General features: G+C 43.6%; 1 protein-coding gene across 3 annotated transcripts in view; it reads right to left on the reverse strand.

Moving 5' to 3' along the window:
* Positions 1–1024: 1024 nt before the first annotated feature.
* TNFRSF9 (TNF receptor superfamily member 9) overlaps positions 1025–18427 on the reverse strand; it is a 34181-nt gene continuing 16778 nt past the window's right edge. For all 3 annotated transcript variants that reach the window (XM_010350266.2, XM_074380004.1, XM_010350265.2), the window contains 6 exons: positions 17520–17627; positions 16990–17127; positions 16454–16520; positions 13245–13375; positions 12275–12409; positions 1025–3969 (listed from right to left, as the gene is read on the reverse strand). In XM_010350266.2, coding sequence (XP_010348568.1) covers positions 3881–3969; positions 12275–12409; positions 13245–13375; positions 16454–16520; positions 16990–17127; positions 17520–17627 — 668 coding nt within the window. In that variant the 3' untranslated portion in view covers positions 1025–3880. The remainder of the gene's footprint in view (positions 3970–12274; positions 12410–13244; positions 13376–16453; positions 16521–16989; positions 17128–17519; positions 17628–18427) is intronic.

Consider the following 18427-nt stretch of genomic DNA (forward strand, 5'->3'; position numbering starts at 1 on the left):
TTTTGTAAAGACAGGGTTTCACCATGTTGCCAAGGCTCAAGTGATCTGCCTGCCTCGGCCTCTCAAAGTGCTGGGACCATAGGCGTGACCCATCATGCCCGGCCCCAAGTTTTTTTTCAAATGGGCAAAAAAGCATGAGCAAGCATTTTATTTAAAAAAATGAACACAGATGGTATATAAACATGTCACAAGCTACTCATCAGTGACCAAGAAAATGCAAAATAAGACCACAGTGAGATTTCATTTTATACCCACTGGATTGGCAAAATTAAGGGCATCTGATAATACTAAGGGTTAGCAAGGAGATGAATCAGTGGGTTACTCACACGACACTCAGGACATGTGTATGACTGACAGGGGTACATAAGGAAAGGCACTTTGAGGGACAGCTTGGCACTGCAATAGACTATTGTTCAGAAATGTTTTCTCCTCATCCCTATTTAAAGATTATACTTTTCTAGTCGGGTGTGGTGGCACATGCCTGTAAGCTACTCAGGAGGCTGAGGCAGAAGAATTGCTTGAACCCGGGAGATGGAGGTTGCAGTGAGCTGAGATCGCACCATTGCACTCCAGCCTGGGCAACAAGAGCGAAACTCCGTCACAAGAAAAAAATAAATAAATAAAAATAAATAAAGATTATACTTCTCTGCCCTACTGATGCCTGGCTTGACTGCGTGATTTGCTCTAAAGGTTACAGGAGAAAGAACTAAATAGGAGCAGAAGTGACAGATACCCATTTGCCACGCGATGCCCAGTGTTCCAAAAAGTAGCTTCTCCCTTCCCCTAAACCCCAGAGTAAAATAACATGAGACGGAGGCACCGCAAGCTTGTGATAGGCATGTCATACAAAAGTGTAAGAAATGACAGAGCGTGGTGGCTCACACCTGTAATCCCAGCATTTTGGGAGGCTAAAGTGGGCAGAACACCTGAGGTCAGGAGTTCAAGACCAGCCTGGCCAACATGGTGAAACCCCATCTCTACTAAAAGTACAAAAATTAGCCAGGCATGTTGGCACATGCCTGTGGTCTCAGCTACTCAGGAGGCTGAGACGGGAGGATCACTTAAACTCAGGAGGCTGAGGTTGCAGTGAGCCAAGATTGCACCACTGCACTCCAGCCTGGGAGACAGAGCGAGACTCTTACACCTTTGTTGTTTTGTTGTAATCCATTAAGAGTTGGGGAATTATTTGTTATTTGTGCATAACTCAGCATGTCCTAACTGATATAGGCACCAACTCATAAAGTTGAGCATCACATGTCCTAAGACCCAGCAATTCCACTTTTAGAAACTTTCCCTGGAGACACTTCTGCACAGGAGATACAAAAAATAGCATTCATGACAATGTTGCCCATGATTGCAAAACACCTTTAAAAAACCTAAATGTCTCTTGGTAAAGAATGGGTCTATAATTCATGACATATCTGCAGCAGTCAAGATGAATACACTGAAGCTACACACAATAACACAATGAGTCTTTTTTTTTTTTTTTTTTTTTTTGAGACAGAGTTTCACTCTGTTGCCCAGGCTGGAGTGCAGTGGAACAATCTCAGGTCACTGCGACCTTCGCCTCCCTGGTTCAAGCAATTCTCCTGCCTCAGCCTCCTAAGTAGATTATAGGCACCTACCACCACACCTAGCTAATTTTTGTAGAGACAGGGTTTCACCATGTTGGCCAGTCTGGTCTTGAACTCCTGACCTCAGGTGATCCACCTGGCTCGGCCTCCCAAAGTGCTGGAATTACAGGTGTGAGCCACTGCGCCTGGCCACAGTGAGTCCTATAAATATAATTTTGAGTGATTCAGGCAAGTCACAGAAGTCTCCACATAGCCCAATACAATTTTCATAAAGCTCAAAAACAAGCAAAATGAAATAACATAGTTTTAGGATACATAATTATATGATAAATGATTTTTTTAAAAAAAACTAGGGAAAGATAGACTCAAAACTCCTAAGACAGTTTGCCTGGGGATGGGCAGAAGGTGAGCGGGGAAAGCAGCACATGGATGGTGGCTCTGACCTTGACTTTCGCCCTGTAAAGATTCAGATACTAAATGTTCATGGTCTGTGGCGTCTCTGTCACACCTACTCAGCACTGCTCTTGTAGTGCAAAGCCAGTCTTAGTACATAAATAAATGCACGTGGCTGTGTTCCAGTAGGTCTTTACCTATTGACTCTGAAATTTCAGTTTTATATAATTTTATGTGCTATAAGCTAGTATGCTTCTTTTGATTACTTTTAAACCACTTACAAATGTAAAAGCTGGCCGGACCCAGTGGCTCATCCCTATAAGCCCAGCACGGTGGGAGGCTGAGGTGGGGGAATCACTTGAGGCCAGGAGTTTGAGACCAGTCTGGCCAACATGGCAAAGCCCCGTCTCTACTAAAAACATAAGAATCAGTCAGGTGCAGTGGCATGCACCTGTAATTCCAGCTACTCTGGAAGCTGAGGCATGAGAATCACTTGAACCAGGAGGCAGAGATTGCAATGAGCCAAGATCGCACCACGGTACTCCAGCCTGGGTGACAGAGCGAGACCCTGTCTCAAAAAAAAGCTATCCTTTGTAAGCCAAACAATGGCAGCCATGCAAGGTGGCTTGCACCTGTAATCCCAGCTACTTGGGAGGCTGAGGCAGAGGGATCACTTGAGCCCAGGAGTTTAAGGTTAGAGTGCGCTGTGATCATGCCTGTGAATAGTCACTACATTCCAGCCTGGGCAACATAGCAAGACTCTGTCTCAAGCAAACAAACACACAAACAAACAAATAAAGGCAAATGGTGCGCCAGGTTTGGCCATGGGAGTTTGGCGGCCCGGCTCTAGTGCTGCGGTAGGACTATGAGCTCACAGGTGTTCACCTTTTCACTGCACTTCATGCCTCTCATATGTGGTTCATTTATTGGCGTCTGTATCAACTACTATGTTAAAAGTTAAGAACGCTTAACTGGCAGGGAGCAGGCCAAAGGCAGAAGGTGTGAGGATGGAGAGACCCACAGGATATGCAGACACCTGAACTCTTTCCAAACCTTCCTCAAGCCTGAGGTTTTCTTGCCCTTGACCCCAGCTACAGGCTGTCTGCTCATAGTCCCTCCAACAGCGGAGCATGTCATGTTAAATGACAGAACCAATGGTCAGTTTAGTTGGGGTGCCTACTGCACCTTGTGGCTTATTGTCACACGTCATATTAGCACCAAAAAACAAACCTGCATTGATTTTGATTGTAATTATAGTTGGACCACTGGCCTACATAATTGAATAATTGAATTTAAACTATCATTTTCTTTGGATTTCGAAAAAACTATCTCAAGCCTCTTAAGCGGTATGCTTTTTATTTTTTATTTTATTTTTTTTATTTTTTTTTTTTTACCACGAGTTCTGTCCTCTCCTGTCTGTTCTGTTAAAAGTGGTACATTTTTTTGGCCAGGCATAGCAACTCATGTCTATAATCCCAGCATTTTGAGAGGCCAGAGTGAGCCCAGGAGTTTGAGACCAGCCTGGACAGCATGATGAAATGCCATCTCTACCAATAAAAACACAAAACACGAAAAGTTAGTCAGATGTGGTGGCTCTTGCTTACAGTTCCAGCTACTCAGGAGACTGAGGCGGGAGGATCACTTGAGCTCCTGGAGGTCAGGGCTGCAGGGAGCCATGATGGTGCCACCGTACTCCAGCCTGCGTGACACAGTGAGAAAAACTCTGTCAAAAAAAAAAAAAAAGTGCATTTTTAAAGGCCAACTCATTAGCACCTAGAAAAAAACGTGGTGGGGGGCTATCCTTGGTATTATCTAGGATGGTCTTCTCCATTTTAGAAAGATGTGATAGTGGGATGGCTTGTATTTCCTTGCTTCTTTTCAAGAAAGTTCCACTAGCCCGATCGATTTCCATTTCACAGTTCACGTCCTCCTTCTTCTTCTTCTGGAAATCGGCAGCTACAGGCATCTTCCTCTTGCGTAGTTTGTACTGGTCTCATAAATGCTAAAAAAGAAAATTTAAGATACATATATTTTATTATCTATTTGAATCATTTCACACTTATTTTTCATAAATTACATCTATAGAACATCTCTAAGCAGCAAACGTTCTCTTCTTTAATTTTAACAAACTCAGCCAGGCACGGTGGTTCATGCCTGTAATCCCAGAACTTTGAAAGGCTGAGGTGGGCAGATCACCTGAGGTCAGGAGTTCGAGATCAGTCTGGCCAACATGGCAAAAACCCATCTGTACTAACAATACAAAAGTTAGCTGGGTGTGGTGGCAGGCACCTGTAATCCCAGCTACTTGGGAGGCTGAGGCAGGAGAATCACTTGAACCCAGGAGGCGGAGGTTGCAGTGAGTCAAGACTATGCCATTGCAGTTCAGCCTGGGTGACAAGAGCAAAACTCTGTCTCAAAAAAATCATCATCATCATCATCATCATCATGATTTTAACAAACTCATCCACAAGAGAGGTAACAGCAAGGATGAACTTCCTCTAGAGATTATTTGAAAGTTGTTTCCTTTTACCAAATATTTTTATTGGTCTGTAAGAACTATTTTCTATATCAGCTAAAAAAAAAAAATAAAAGTCTTAAGCATGAATCACGGAAGTATAAAATATTAGCCATATCCCAATCTTAGCTCTAGTTTCAATTCAGCAGCACACATTTTCATCTTGAGAGTTACTTAGACTCGAGATCCTGTGATTTCTTTGGAACGCAATGCTATGGCTCCACGAGTGTAAAGGTATCCCCACTACTTCCATCTGTTAGGAACGAAGAACTGATTTGTGCATGACTGGCCAGGTTTTTGTTTACGTTTTAGGGTGAAGTATTTGTATTACGGCTCAGCAGTTTTCAATCCTGAGCAGTTATTAATTTACAGACTGGCAAGGCAAAAAGTCCTACCCCAGTTTCACATGCTTGTTGCTATAAAAAATAACCCAACCCAAATAACCACACCATCTCCTAGAACTTATGAAAAACTGGCAAGATGTTCAAAAATTACTAATAGGATGCTTTTTGAAATTGTTCCAAGGATGAATTTCAGAACGAAGATCTCTTCTGGAAAGATTGAGATGTCATGCTTTCCATATTTGTCCTGCTGAGCACAGCTGATAACCTGGATGCTGAAGACTCCAAAAGGCAGAGAGAGGAAGGCCAATTGACTCAGGATCTCAGGACCCAAGGAACAACATAGCAATAGGTTTCCTGGGTTTTCCTTCTGCCTCGTTATCCCCCAGAGTAGGAAGCTAGAGAAGCTGGCAACCTAAAAACGCCAATGGTATAGACAAAACAAAAACCAAAAAGAGGCCAGGCACGATGGCTCATGCCTGTAATCCCAGTACTTTGGGAAGCCAAGGTGGGTAGATTGTCTGAGGTGAGGAGTTCAAGACCAGCTTGGCCAACATGGCAAAACCCTGTCTCTACTAAAAACACAAAAATTAGCTGGGCGTGGTGGCACACACCTGTAATCCTAGCTACTCAGGAGGCTGAGGCAGGAGAACTGCTTGAACCTGGGAGGAGGAGGTTGCAGTGAGCCAAGATTTCACCACTGCACTCCAGCCTGGGCAACAGAACAAGCCTCTGTCTCAAAAAATACACACACAAAAAAACTAAGAAGCGCTTGTACTCACTCTTTAGTTATGAGACTAGGAAAGGGGCAGTATAGCAAGACTAAAAACTTCTAGGCAATAACCACTTAATCCCAACAAAACATGACACAAAACACAGTGGCCCCACCTGCAAGCCCACCAGGAAAGACTGAACAGAGAGCCTGGACTTCCTCCCTCACTGTGGATTAAGGCTCATCTCCCCTTCCTTCCTGGGGTGGTGTCAGAGGACGCCTAGTGGGAGCCAGAACTCACACATGTCTAGCAATAACAAGGAGATCCTCACTTTCCGGGAGGTACAGCACAGAACCCAAACATGCTCCACCCCTGCCTAGCCGTGAAAAGCTACCATCCTCCCTCCTTCCCTAGAGTGATGAAAGAGGAGCCCTGAGAAAATACAAGAGCTAAATTAGATCCAGAAATTGCGTGTGGGTGCTCACACCTACAATCCCAGTACTATGGTGGTCAAGGCAGGAGTATCACTTTATCCAGGAATTCTAGACCAGTCTGGGTAACATAGCAAGACTCTGTCTCTACAAAAAATTTTTAAATTAGCCAGGGGTGGTGGCACATGCCTATGGTCTCAGATACTCTGGAGGCTGAGGTGGGAGGATCGCTTGAGCCCAGGAGGCTGAGGCTGCAGTAAACCATGATCATGCCACTGCACTCCAGCCTGGGTAATACAGCAAGAAGGACCTTGCCTTCAAAAAAAGTTTTTTCCCTTAGGTCTAAATCTAACAAAACATATACGGAAGTTGCAAAGTGAAAACTACAAAATGTTGGTGAAAGAAATTTTAAAATCTAGAAATTTAAAAAAATTTAAATAAATGGAGAGACATACCATGTTCATGGATTGGAATACAGTCATATAGCATATAATGATGTTTTAATCAAAAACAGACTGCATATATGATCGTAGTCCCATAAGATTATGGTGGAGCTGAAAAGTTGCTATTGTCAAGTGATGTCCAAACATCGTAACATTGCAGCACAACTCATTGCTCACGTTTGTGGTGATACTGATGTAAAAACCTACTAAGCTGCCAGTTGTACATATGCAATTAGGTACAGCACATAATACTTGACAATGACAATAAATGACTATGTTAGTAGTTTATGGATTTACTCTACTATACTTTTTATAGTTATTTTAGAGTACATTCCTTCTACATATATATATATGTATATGTGTGTGTGTGTGTGTACATATATATATATATATATATATATACCCCCAGTTAAGGCCGGGTGTAGTGGCTCACATCTGTAATCGCTGCACTTTGGGAAGCCAAGGCGGGTAGATTGCCTGAGCTCAGGAGTTTGAGGCTAGCCTGGGCAACATGGTGAAACCCCATCTCTACTAAAGTACCAAAAATTAGCTAGGTGTGGCAGTGTGCACCTGTAATCCTAGCTACTTGGGAGGCTGAGACAGGAGAATCACTTGAACCCAGGAAGCAGAGGTTACAGTGAGCCGAGATCATGCCATTGCACTCCAGCCTGGGGGACAGAGCGAGACTCCACCTCAAAAAAAAAAAAAAAAAAAAAAGTTAATTGTAAAACAACCTCAGGCAGGTCCTCTGGGAGGTATTTTAGAAGATGTTGTTCTCATAGGAGATGACCGTTATTTACATGCTTTTGCCCTGAAGACCTTCCAATGGGACAAGATGTGGAGGTGGCAGACACCAACTCTGCGTAGGTCTAGGCTAATATGTGTGTTTGTGTCTTCGTTTTTCACAAAAAAAGTTTAAAAACAATTTAAAAATTTTTAAATAGATAAAAGCTTACAGAATAAGGAAATAAAGAGAAAATATTTTTGTACAGATGTACAAAGTGCTTGTGTTTTAAACTAAGAGTTATTACAAAAGAGTCAAAAAGTTACAAGAAATTTTTTAAGTTGATAGGCCAGGTGTGGTGGCTCATGCCTGTAATCCCAGCACTTTGGGAGGCTGTGGTGGGCAGATTACCCGAGCTCAGGAGTTTGAGACCAGCCTGACCAACATAGTGAATTAATGATGAACCCCCATCACTAATACAAAAATTAGCCAGGTGAGGTGGAAGCTGCCTGTAGTCCCAGCTACTTGGTGTGCTGAGGCAGGAGAATAACTTGAACCTGGGAGGTGGAGGCTGCAGTGAGCCAAGATCTTGCCACTGCATTTCAGCCTGAGCAACAGACACTGCCTCAAAAAAAAATAAAGTTTATGAATTAAAATGTTACATGCAGTAAGCTCAGGTTAATTTATTATTGAAGAAAGAAAACATTTTAAATAAATTTAATTTAGCTGAAGTGTACAGCGTTTCTGAGACTACAGTGGCATATGGCAGAGGTCCTCCATCTTTTTGACACGAGGGGCCAGTTTTGTGGAAGACGACTTTTCTATGGACTGAGGAAAAGGATGGTTTCAGGATGATTCCAGTGCATTGTATTTATTGTGCACTTTAGTTCTATCATTATAATATTGTAATATGTAATGAAGTAATTATACAGCTCCCCATAATGTTGAATCAGAGAGAGCCCTGAGCTTGTTGACCTGCAACTAGACAATCCCATTGGGGGTGATGGGAGACAGTGACAGATCATCAGGCTTTAGATTCTCATAAGGAGTGTGCAACCCAGATCCCTCACATGTGCAGTTCACACTAGGGTTTGTGCTCCTACGAGAAGCTAATGCCACTGCTGATCTTTCAGGAGGTGGAGATCAGGCAGTAATGCAAGTGATGGGGAGCAGCTGAAAATACAGAGTTCATGTTTGTGAGTGTTGTAAAATCAAGATGTAATAACTTGTGTCAAAACCCTGAAATGGGCCAGGCGCAGTGGCTCATGCCTATAATACCAGCACTTTGGGAGGCCAAGGTGGGCAGATCACATAAGACCAGGAGTTCAAGACCAGCCTGGCCAATATGGCAAAACCCTGTCTGTACTATAGTGAAGCATGGTGGTGGGTGCCTGTAATCCCAGCTACTCAGGAGGCTGAGGCACAAGAATCACTTGAACCTTGGAGGCAGAGGTTGCATCGAGAGAAACCACAACCTTGTATAAAGGCTACTGTACCTTACACACAAAAAATACTTCTGAAGTTTTAGTCAAGGATAATTGTTTCAAAATAACTTACATAACCCTCCTCAGTTTTTCTTTTTTTCTTTTAGGAGACAGAGTCTTGCTCTGCCGCCCAGCATGGAGTGCAGTAGCGAGATCTCAGCTCACTGCAATCTCTGCCTCCCAGGTTCAAGCAATTCTCCTGCCTCAGCCTCCTGAGTAGCTGGGATTGAAGGCATGTGCCACCATGAAGGGCTGATTTTTTGTATTTTTGGTAGAGACCGGGTTTCACCATGTTGGCCAGGCTGGTCTCAAACTCCTGACCTCGTGATCCGCCCATCTTGGCCTCCCAAAGTGCTGGGATTAGAGGGGTGAGCCACTGCCCCTGGCTATTTAGACAATATTCCTAAAATAACAAGAGTGTAGAGATGGAAGACAGATAAGTGGTTACCAGGGGAAGGCAGGGAGGGGGAGTGGACTGGACTAGAAAGGCGTAGAGGGAGGAAATCTCTCCAGAGATGGATAGTTCTGATTTTTACTGTGCCGGTCGTTGTACAGCTCCACATGTGTCATAAAGGGACACACAGCTGCATATGCACACTGTGCCAATGTCACTTTCCTGCTTTGCCATTGTACTGGAGGATGGAACCCATAAATGGCATGAGAGATGTTCCTGTCTTGGCAAATTCCTGTGAATCTATAATTATGTCAAAATTAAAAGTTCTTTTGAATGACCTAAAACTTTTTTCTAAAATGGATTACAGTTCCGTTGAAACTCACGAGTTACTCATAAATACTTTTGAAAAGCATTTGATACAGAACTTTGTTGCAGTCTGAGGTATGGACAGAACTTTGTTGCAGAAATGGTTCTTTAAATCAGGATTAAGTCCAGCACTTTGGGAAGCCAAGGCGGAAGAACTGCTTGAGCCCAGGAGTTTAAGACTGGCCTGGACAACATAGTGAGACCCAGTTTCTACCAAAAAATTACAAATCAATTAAAAATTAGCTGATGAGTGTGATGGTATGCCCCTGTAGTCCCAGCTACTCAGTAGGCTGAGGCAGGAGGATTGCTTGAGCTCTGGAGTTTGAGGCTGCAGTGAGCCGTGATCACACCATTGCACTTCAGCCTGAGTGACAGCGAGACCCTGTCTCAATAAAACAAAAGACAAAACTGGAATCAGGCTTAAGTGAGAGCTTAGAGGTTTAAATTGGAAGTATAGACCTCAAAAAGAGAATGAAAGAGCAAATCACAGCCCGGGCACAGTGGCTCACACCTGTAATCCCACCACTTCGGGAGGCCAAGGTGGGCGGATCACAAGGTAGGGAGATCAAGACCGTCCTGGCTCACATGGTGAAACCCTGTCTCTACTAAAAAAATACAAAAAAAAAAAAAAAAAAAAAAAATAGCCGGGCATGGTGGCAAGTGCCTATAGTCCCAGCTACTTGGGAGGCTGAGGCAGGAGAATCGTTTGAACCTGGGAGGCGGAGGTTGTGGTGAGCTGAGATCATATCACTGCTCTCCAGCCTGGTGACAGAGCGAGACTCCGTTTCAAAAATAAAAATAAAAGAGCAAACCACAAAAAAGGAAAAGATATTTGCAGCTCATGAGCAACAGACTAAAAACTTCCTATACATTAGTAAGAAAAGGACAGAAAACCCTCTGAGAAAATATTCAAAAGACTCGATCAGGCAATTCACTACAGAGGAAATCCAAATAACCAAAATAACATGAAAAGGCATCTAACCTCATTAGCAATCAGTAAACGCAAGTTAAAACCACAATGAGATACACTATCTACACACCATATGGACAAAAATAGTCTAATGACGCCAAGAGTTATCAGGGGATATGGAGTAAAAGAAATCTCATTCCCGCCAGGGGAGTGTAAACAGAATCCAGTCACTTTGGAAAACAGTTCGGCATATTCAAGACCAAGATACATGTTCCTTGTGTCTCAGCAATGTTATTCCTAGGTTCAAAAACAAAACAAAACCAGAAACACGTGTTTACATGTGCTGAGATCCACGGACGAAAATATTCAAATGTTATTGCATGTAATAACCTCAAGCTGGAAATGATCCCAGTATCCATGAATATTAGAATAGGTAAATAATGATGTCATCATTCAATAAAAGAGTGTACAATAGGTCAGGCATGGTGGCTCACACCTGTAATCCCAGAACTTTGGGAGGTCAAGGCAGGCAGATCACCTGAGGTCAGGAGTTCGAGACCAGCCTGACCAACATGGAAAAACACTGTCTCTACTAAAAATACAAACTTAGCCAGGCATGGTGGTGCATGCCTGTAATCCCAGCTACTCAAGAGTCTGAGGCAGGAGAGTTGCTTGAACCCGGGAAGCGGAGGTTGTGGTACGCTGACATCGCACCATTGCACTCCAGCCCTGGGCAAGAAAAGTGAAACTCTGTCTCAAAAACAAAACAAAATTTTACTAATGAGTTTTCTGCATATATCTTTTAACAACCTCCAAATAGACACATTCTGATCTTATATGTTGTTTTGGTTTTGCTCTCAAAATCTCCTTTTGTTAAATGTCTCGTATTAAGTCTTATTAAGCCTGTTATGTCTCGTTCTATCATCGATAAAGACAAAAAACAGGTTGTTCTCCTTCTATATACTTTTTTCAAATAATTACCCATGGCTTTTGTCTAATGGGTGCTGACTCTGTGCCAGGCACTTTCTGAGTGCCTTATAGACATCATATCTTGTTGAACAAATGAATGAATGAAATTCATTATTGAAAATTTTCATTTATCCATATTGATGCTGTAATAGTCCTTTTTACGGGTGGGTGGGGGAAACGGAGTCTCACTCTGTCGCCCAGGCTGGAGTGCAGTGGCACCATCTCAGCTCACTGCAACCTCTGCCTCCCGGGTTCAAGTGACTCTCCTGCCTCAGCCTCCCGAGTAGCTGAGACTACAGGTGCACGCCACCATGCCTGGCTAATTTTTTGGTATTTTAGTAGAGACGGGTTTCACCATGTTGCCCAGGCTGGTTTCGAACTCCTGAGCTCAGGCAATCTGGCTGCCTCAGCTCCCAAAGTGCTGGAATTACGGGTGTGAACCATGGTGCCCGGCCAGTCCATTTGGTTAAACTCCTTCAAACTCCCTCTTTGTTCTCTTTGCCTTCCTCAAATATAGGTCCAAACTCAATTTAAGCCCGTTTATCAACCAGAGGGGCATGAGGGGAACATGGTTTTCTGATTCTTCTTTGCCAGTGTCCTCTACACGCATGTACACATATGGAATAATCCAAGGCTGCAGCATATTTAAATCTGTCATTTTTCTGGAACTGGAGTGTTCTCTACTATACCCAAGCTTTCTCCATTCAGCACTATTGACATTTGAGGCAGCACCACTCTTTGCTGGGAGGCTGCCCTGTGCATTGTAGGAGTTTAGCAGCATCACTGGCCTCTGCTTACCAGGTGCCAATAGCCCCCAACTACCACCACCACCAAGTAGTGACCATCACGACTGCCTCCAGACACTGAAAATATTTCTAGAGACAAAACTGCCCCTGCCTGATAACCACTGGGCTATATGAACCTCATTTCTATAAATTTTTTAAAAAATCATCTTTTCCTTCCTACTATAAAAAGCCTTGCCTTGTTAGAGCCCTAATACGATTATGTTACTCTTACGTTGCTTGAATATATACAGGAGTTTCTTTCTGCCGTGTTTAACAACAGAGAAACGGAGCACGAGGAAGAACAGCAGGAACAGCAACGCAGCCGATGTCAGCGCAAGAAAGAAGGAGATGATCTGCGGAGTGCGTCCTGCAAAACAGAGCCAAAGGAGAAATGCACGCAGAAATGTATTGACGCTCATACACTTGTGTATATTTACCTTGGTAAACTCCTAAGCATGAGAAGATTCAGAGCTTTGGGCATCTCCAACCTGCTAATGTAGTAAACTTAGAAAACTTTGAAAAAGGCTGGGCATGGTGGTTCATGCCTGTAATCCCAACACTTTGGGAGGCCAAGGAGGGTGGATCACTTAAGGTCAGGAGTTCAAGACCAACCTGGCCAACATAGTGAAACCCCATCTCTACTAAAAATACAAACATTAGCTGGGTGTGGTGGTGGGTGCCTGTAATCCAAGCTACTCAGGAGGATAAGGCACGAGAATCGCTTGAAACCCAGGAGGTGGAGGGTGCAGTGAGCCGAGATCGTTATCACTGCACTCCAGCCTGGGGGACAAAGAGAGACTCCATCGCAAAAAATAAAAATAAGAAAGAAAGAAAGAAAGAAACTTAATGGCTGGGTGCAGTGGCTCACGCCTGTAATCCCAGCGCTTTGGGAGACTGAGGCAGGTGGATCACTTGAGGTCAGGAGTTCGAGACCAGGCTGGCCAACATGGTGAAACCCCATCTCCACCAAAACCATAAAAATTAGCTGGGTATGGTGGCATATGCCTGTAGTCCCAGCTACTTTGGAGGCTGAGGCAGGAGAATTGTTTGAACCCAGGCGGAGGTTGCAGTGAGCCAAGATTGCAACACTACACTCCAGCCTGGGTGACAGAGCAAGACTACATCTCAAAAAAAAAAAAAAAACCACACACACACACAAGAAAAAAGATACTCATTTTGATTTAATGGCTTAGCCCAGATACCTGGCTCTCTTGCAGGGGCAGGCAGGGTCACAGAGGATGCTCCTGAAGAGAGGTCGGCTGAAGACTGTCCACAGACCACGTCCCTTGCCTTCGTCCCATGCACAAGCACAGACTTGCCATCCAAAGAGCAGCTTAGACAGTTCAATGAAAAAAGTTTAAAGAATTAACTTAGGTCCAGAGGATTCCGATTTAAAACTTTTTCATTTTTCACCCAATGAAGTAGCCTAGTGAAAAAGATATGTGGGTCTGGGTTTGCAGGCAATGCAAAGATATTCTGAAAAACTTCTGCTTGACCATCTGGCTCCCTGAAGCTTTCCGTGTCTTCCTTCTATTTGGTGACAGCTCAGTTCAGGCTGTTTTGCCTGGTTAGTCTCTCACCCCCAACTTCTTTTTTTTTTTTTTTTTTTTTTGAGACGGAGTTTCGCTCTTGTCACCCAGGCTGGAGTGCAGTGGCGCGATCTCGGCTCACCGCAACCTCCGCCTCCTGGGTTCAGGCAATTCTCCTGCCTCAGCCTCCTGAGTAGCTGGGATGACAGGCACGCGCCACCATGCCCAGCTACTTTTTTTGTATTTTTAGTAGAGATGGGGTTTCACCATGTTGACCAGGATGGTCTCGATCTCTTGACCTTATGATCCACCCGCCTTGGCCTCCCAAAGTGCTGGGATTACAGGCTTGAGCCACCGCGCCCGGCCCCAACTTCTTAATTGGACTTGACCATCTCCAGCACAGATAAAGGATAGCACAGGGTTAGAGGGTCCACCACTGGCATCAGACAAACCAGGGTTTGAGCCTTTGGTCTCCTGCTTTCCAAAATGACTTTGGGCAAGTTAAGAAATCTCTCTAGCCCAAGCATGGTGGCTCATGCCTTAATCCCAGAAATTTGGGAGGCCAAAGTGGGTAAATCACCTTAGATCAGGAGTTTGAGACCAACCTGGCCAACAAAGTGAAACTGTCTCTATTAAAAAATACAAAAAAAAAAAAAAAAAATAGCCGGACATGATGGTGGGTGCCTGTAATCCCAGCTACTGGGGAAGCTGAGGCAGGAGAATCACTTGCACCCCGGAGGCAGAGGTTGCAATGAAGTGAGGTTGTGCCACTGCACACCAGTCTGGGCAACAGAGGAAAACTGCATCTCAAAAAAAAAAAAAAAAAAAAAAAAAAAAAAAAAAAAAGCCAGTTGCGGTGGCTCACGCCTGTAATCTCAGCATTTTGGGAGGCTGAGATGGGCAGATCACAAGGTCAGGAGATCGAGACCATCCTGGTTAACATAGTGAAACCCTGTCTCTACTAAAAATTGGAAAAATTAGTCGGGCATTGTGACACACTCCTGCAGTCCCAGCTACTCAGGAGGCTGAGGCAGGAGAATTGCTTGAACCCAGGAGGCAGAAGTTGCAGTTAGCCAAGATCACACCACTGCACTCCAGCCTGGGCAACACAGCAAGACTCTTTCTCAAACCAAAAAAAAAAAAAGAAAAAAAGAAAAAGAAATCTCCCTAAGCCTCAGTTTTCTCATCTGCAAAATTAAGGGTGCATGTGCTGCCAGAACTATTTCAAGGAACAAATGAGTGAGAGTCAGTGACACCCTCTTGCACGTCTGACACACGGAGTAAAGGGTAGCTGTCATCATCACCACCACCACCATCGCCATCATTGTTGCTGTTGCTGCTACACCTTTCCCTCGGTGCTTTACCTACCCCAAGTCCACTCATCCTCCAGAGCCCAGTTCAAACCCACTTTCCACAGAGACTCACTTAACAACTCTGAACAATTTGTATTGAAAGACCTTTTTAAAAAGCCAGTGGCTCAGGCCTATAATCCCAGCACTTTGGGAGACCGAGGCGGGCAGATCACTTGAGGTCAGGAGTTCAAGACCAGCCTGGCCAACATGGTGAAACCCCATCTCTACTACAAAAACAAAAAATTTAGCCAGCATGGTGACGCACACCTGTAATCCCAGCTACTCAGGAGGCCAAGGCAGGAGAATCGCTTGAACCCAGGAGGTGGAGGTTACAGTGAGTTGAGCCCGTACCATTGCACTCCAACCTGGGCAAGAGGAGTGAAACTCCATCTCAAAAACAAAACAAAACAAAAAAACAGAACTTTTTTAAAAAGCTACTTTTCAAAGAGAGAATTCAGCTAAGTCTGAGAAAATAGTCAATACTTTTCTTGTGTATCGTGATTCCATTTGTCGGCCACTCCGATGCTGATAAATTATAAATGACAAAAGCAGATGGATACCATGATTCCTGTTTTAAAACACTTTATTTTCTCTCCGAAAAAGTCACTTTCCTGTCTGTTACAAACCAAAGCACTTTTAAAAAATACAATAAAAATGAAAATGTAAAATAACAAAAATGATTTTCTAGTAAGAAAAAGCAAACGGAAAAAGGGCAGAGACATACAAAATACAATGCCCAAATTTCTATTCTCAGTCAACAGACACATTACTCTGACAATTTGCCTGAAAAGTTTCTAAATGGTTATTCTCTAACCCTACACCACTGTTGACAGGGGCACAGGACAAGCCATTTGTGGACCAGCACCTGTGATGGCCTTGTGTGCCCAAGTGTGTGCCACATTTTGGAGGGTAACGGGAAATTGTTACTTTCTTCTGTGTCATTCTAGAGGCTGGCATTGAACAACATGGAGATGGGCTGATCACTCAGAGAATATAAGAGGCCGCAAAGAAATGAGAAGGAAACAGAGAAGAGGCTTACAGTTTCAGAGTTCCACGGGCAACTCTTTTCCTTTTTCTTGAGACAGGGTCTCTGCTCTGGAGTGCAATGGTGCGATCATAGCTCATTGCAGCCCCAGCCTCTGGGACTCAAGTGATCCTCCTGCCTCATCAGCCTTCCAGATAGCTGGGACAACAGGTGTGTGCCATTATGCCTGGCTAATTTTTTTTATTTTTTGTAGACACAGGACCTCACTTTGTTGCTGAGGCTGGTTTCCAACTTCTACGTTCAAGCAGCCCTCCTGCCTCAGCCTCCCAAGTAGCTGGGATTATAGATATGCACCACCACTCCGGCTAATTTTTCTATTTTTAATAGAGATGGAGTTTCAACATGTTGGTCAGGCTGGTCTCAAACTCTTGACCTCGTGATCCACCCTCCTTGGTCTCCCAAAGTGCTGGGATTACAGGAGTGAGCCACCACACCTGGCCTAACCAAGATTCTTTATTCAATAAACTAAAGGAAATTATACATACTTTGTCCAGGGTCGACAGACGCCACGTTTCTGATCATTAAATGTCCCAAAGCCACAGTCTTTACAACCTTGCATTAAAAACGAAAGCAATGATAAAAAGGAAGCATTTTCATCATTTTATAACTTTTCCTGTGATGAATGTAATCAAGTCATTACCATAATGCAGTCTACACAAATTGTTCAATAATTCTTGAAACAACAGCCTAAGTTGGCTAGTTTCTATTCTGACGGTACTCAGAGTATTGCTTGTGTCTGTCGTGTGTGAAGATGAATGGTTCTGGCAATTAACGAATGTTCTGATTTCAAGTTATTTCCATTTATGACAAAATAACGGAAATATTTCATTAATTAAAAGATGATATTAATTATTAACATCATCTTTTAATAGTCAATACATTTTACTTGTTACTTTAAGTTTCTTGTTACTTGTTACTTTAAGTTTCTATAGATCTGTTTGTTTATATTCAAAGGATCAAGGCCTAAGCTAAGTTTGCCTACATCACAGAACTACACTAGATCAAAGAAGTGTAAACCTACCTTCTTTTGTCGATTCTTGACCTTGTTTACAATCTGGTTCACACATTCGGCATCCGGCCCCCAGGCAGCGAAATCCTGAAATGCAGTCACACTCTGCATCGCTGGTGGAGGAACACGCCTTCCTGGTCCTGAAAACACCTGCGAAGTCCCCACAGCACCCAACGTTTTATTCCACTTGACCTCCAAATCCAGGAATCAAATTTATGTTGTGCAGTCACAATCATTCTCACTCTATTTATAATGTTCCCAGAAATGTTCAAGTTTACTTTAAAATCTCTAAAAAGACATTTTTACATTTTGGGAAGTCAAAACTTCTCTCTCAGCAAATGAATGTTCCCTCTAATATTTAGAAAGCTCAGTCCACAAATAATTGCTCTCATCATAAATTATTTTACTGGACCTACTGGTTGACAAAAGAATCAGAGTCTTTGACACTTGAGATTTTCAATAGAGAGCAGTTATTGAATAGGAAAGAAAAGCTTATCTTCCCAACTATCTTCTAGAAGAAGAAAACATCTTTGAACTCATACCTTTACACGGCCTGCATAGGACACACACCCTTTGTCCACCTACACTGGAGAAACTATTTGGAGGACAGGGAATGCAAGTCTGATTCTTGTTATTCCCACAGAATGTACCTAAAAAAGGCAGAAAATAGCAGTACACGCTTGACAGTGGGCAATCGTCACCCAAGGCATTCTGAAGTTTACAAGAAAATAAGATTAGAAAAGAATGATTAGTTTTCTAGATGCCACAGTGATAGACATTAGTTTGATCGACTTCTTAATATGATACATTTGCAAGATTGTTCTTTGTGTAATCACAGAATTAGAAATAACAAAATTCAGGCCAGACACGGTGACTCACACCTGTAATCCCAGGACTTTGGAGGCTGAGGCCAGCGGATCACCTGAGGTCAGGAATTCAAGACCAGCCTGCCAACATGTTGAAACCCCGCTCTACAAAAATTAGCCAGGCATGGTGGCACATGCCTATAATCCCAGCTACTCAGGAGGCTGAGGCAGAAGAATTGCTTGAACCTGGGAGGCGGAGGTTGCAGTGAGCCAAAATTGCACCATTGCACTCCGGCCTGAGCGACAGAGCGAGACTGTTTCAAAAGAAAAAAAAAAAAAAGAGGCCGGGTGCGGTGGCTCATGCCTGTAATCCCAGCACTTTGAGAGGCTGAGGCAGGCAGATCACCCGAGGTTACGAATTCAAGACCCGCCTGGCAACATAGTGAAACCCCGTCTCTACTAAAAATATAAAAATTAGCCAGGTGCAGTGGGGCGTGCCTGTAGTCCCAGCTACTTGGGAGGCTGAGGCAGGAGAATCGCGTGAACCTGGGAGGCTAAAGTTGCAGCAAGCTGAGATCATGCCTCTACACTCCAGCCTGAGTGACAGAATGAGACACTGTCTCAAAAAAAAGAAAAGAAATAAC

The sequence above is a fragment of the Saimiri boliviensis genome, chromosome 11 (genome assembly GCF_048565385.1).
Source record: "Saimiri boliviensis isolate mSaiBol1 chromosome 11, mSaiBol1.pri, whole genome shotgun sequence".
Lineage (NCBI taxonomy): Eukaryota > Metazoa > Chordata > Mammalia > Primates > Cebidae > Saimiri > Saimiri boliviensis.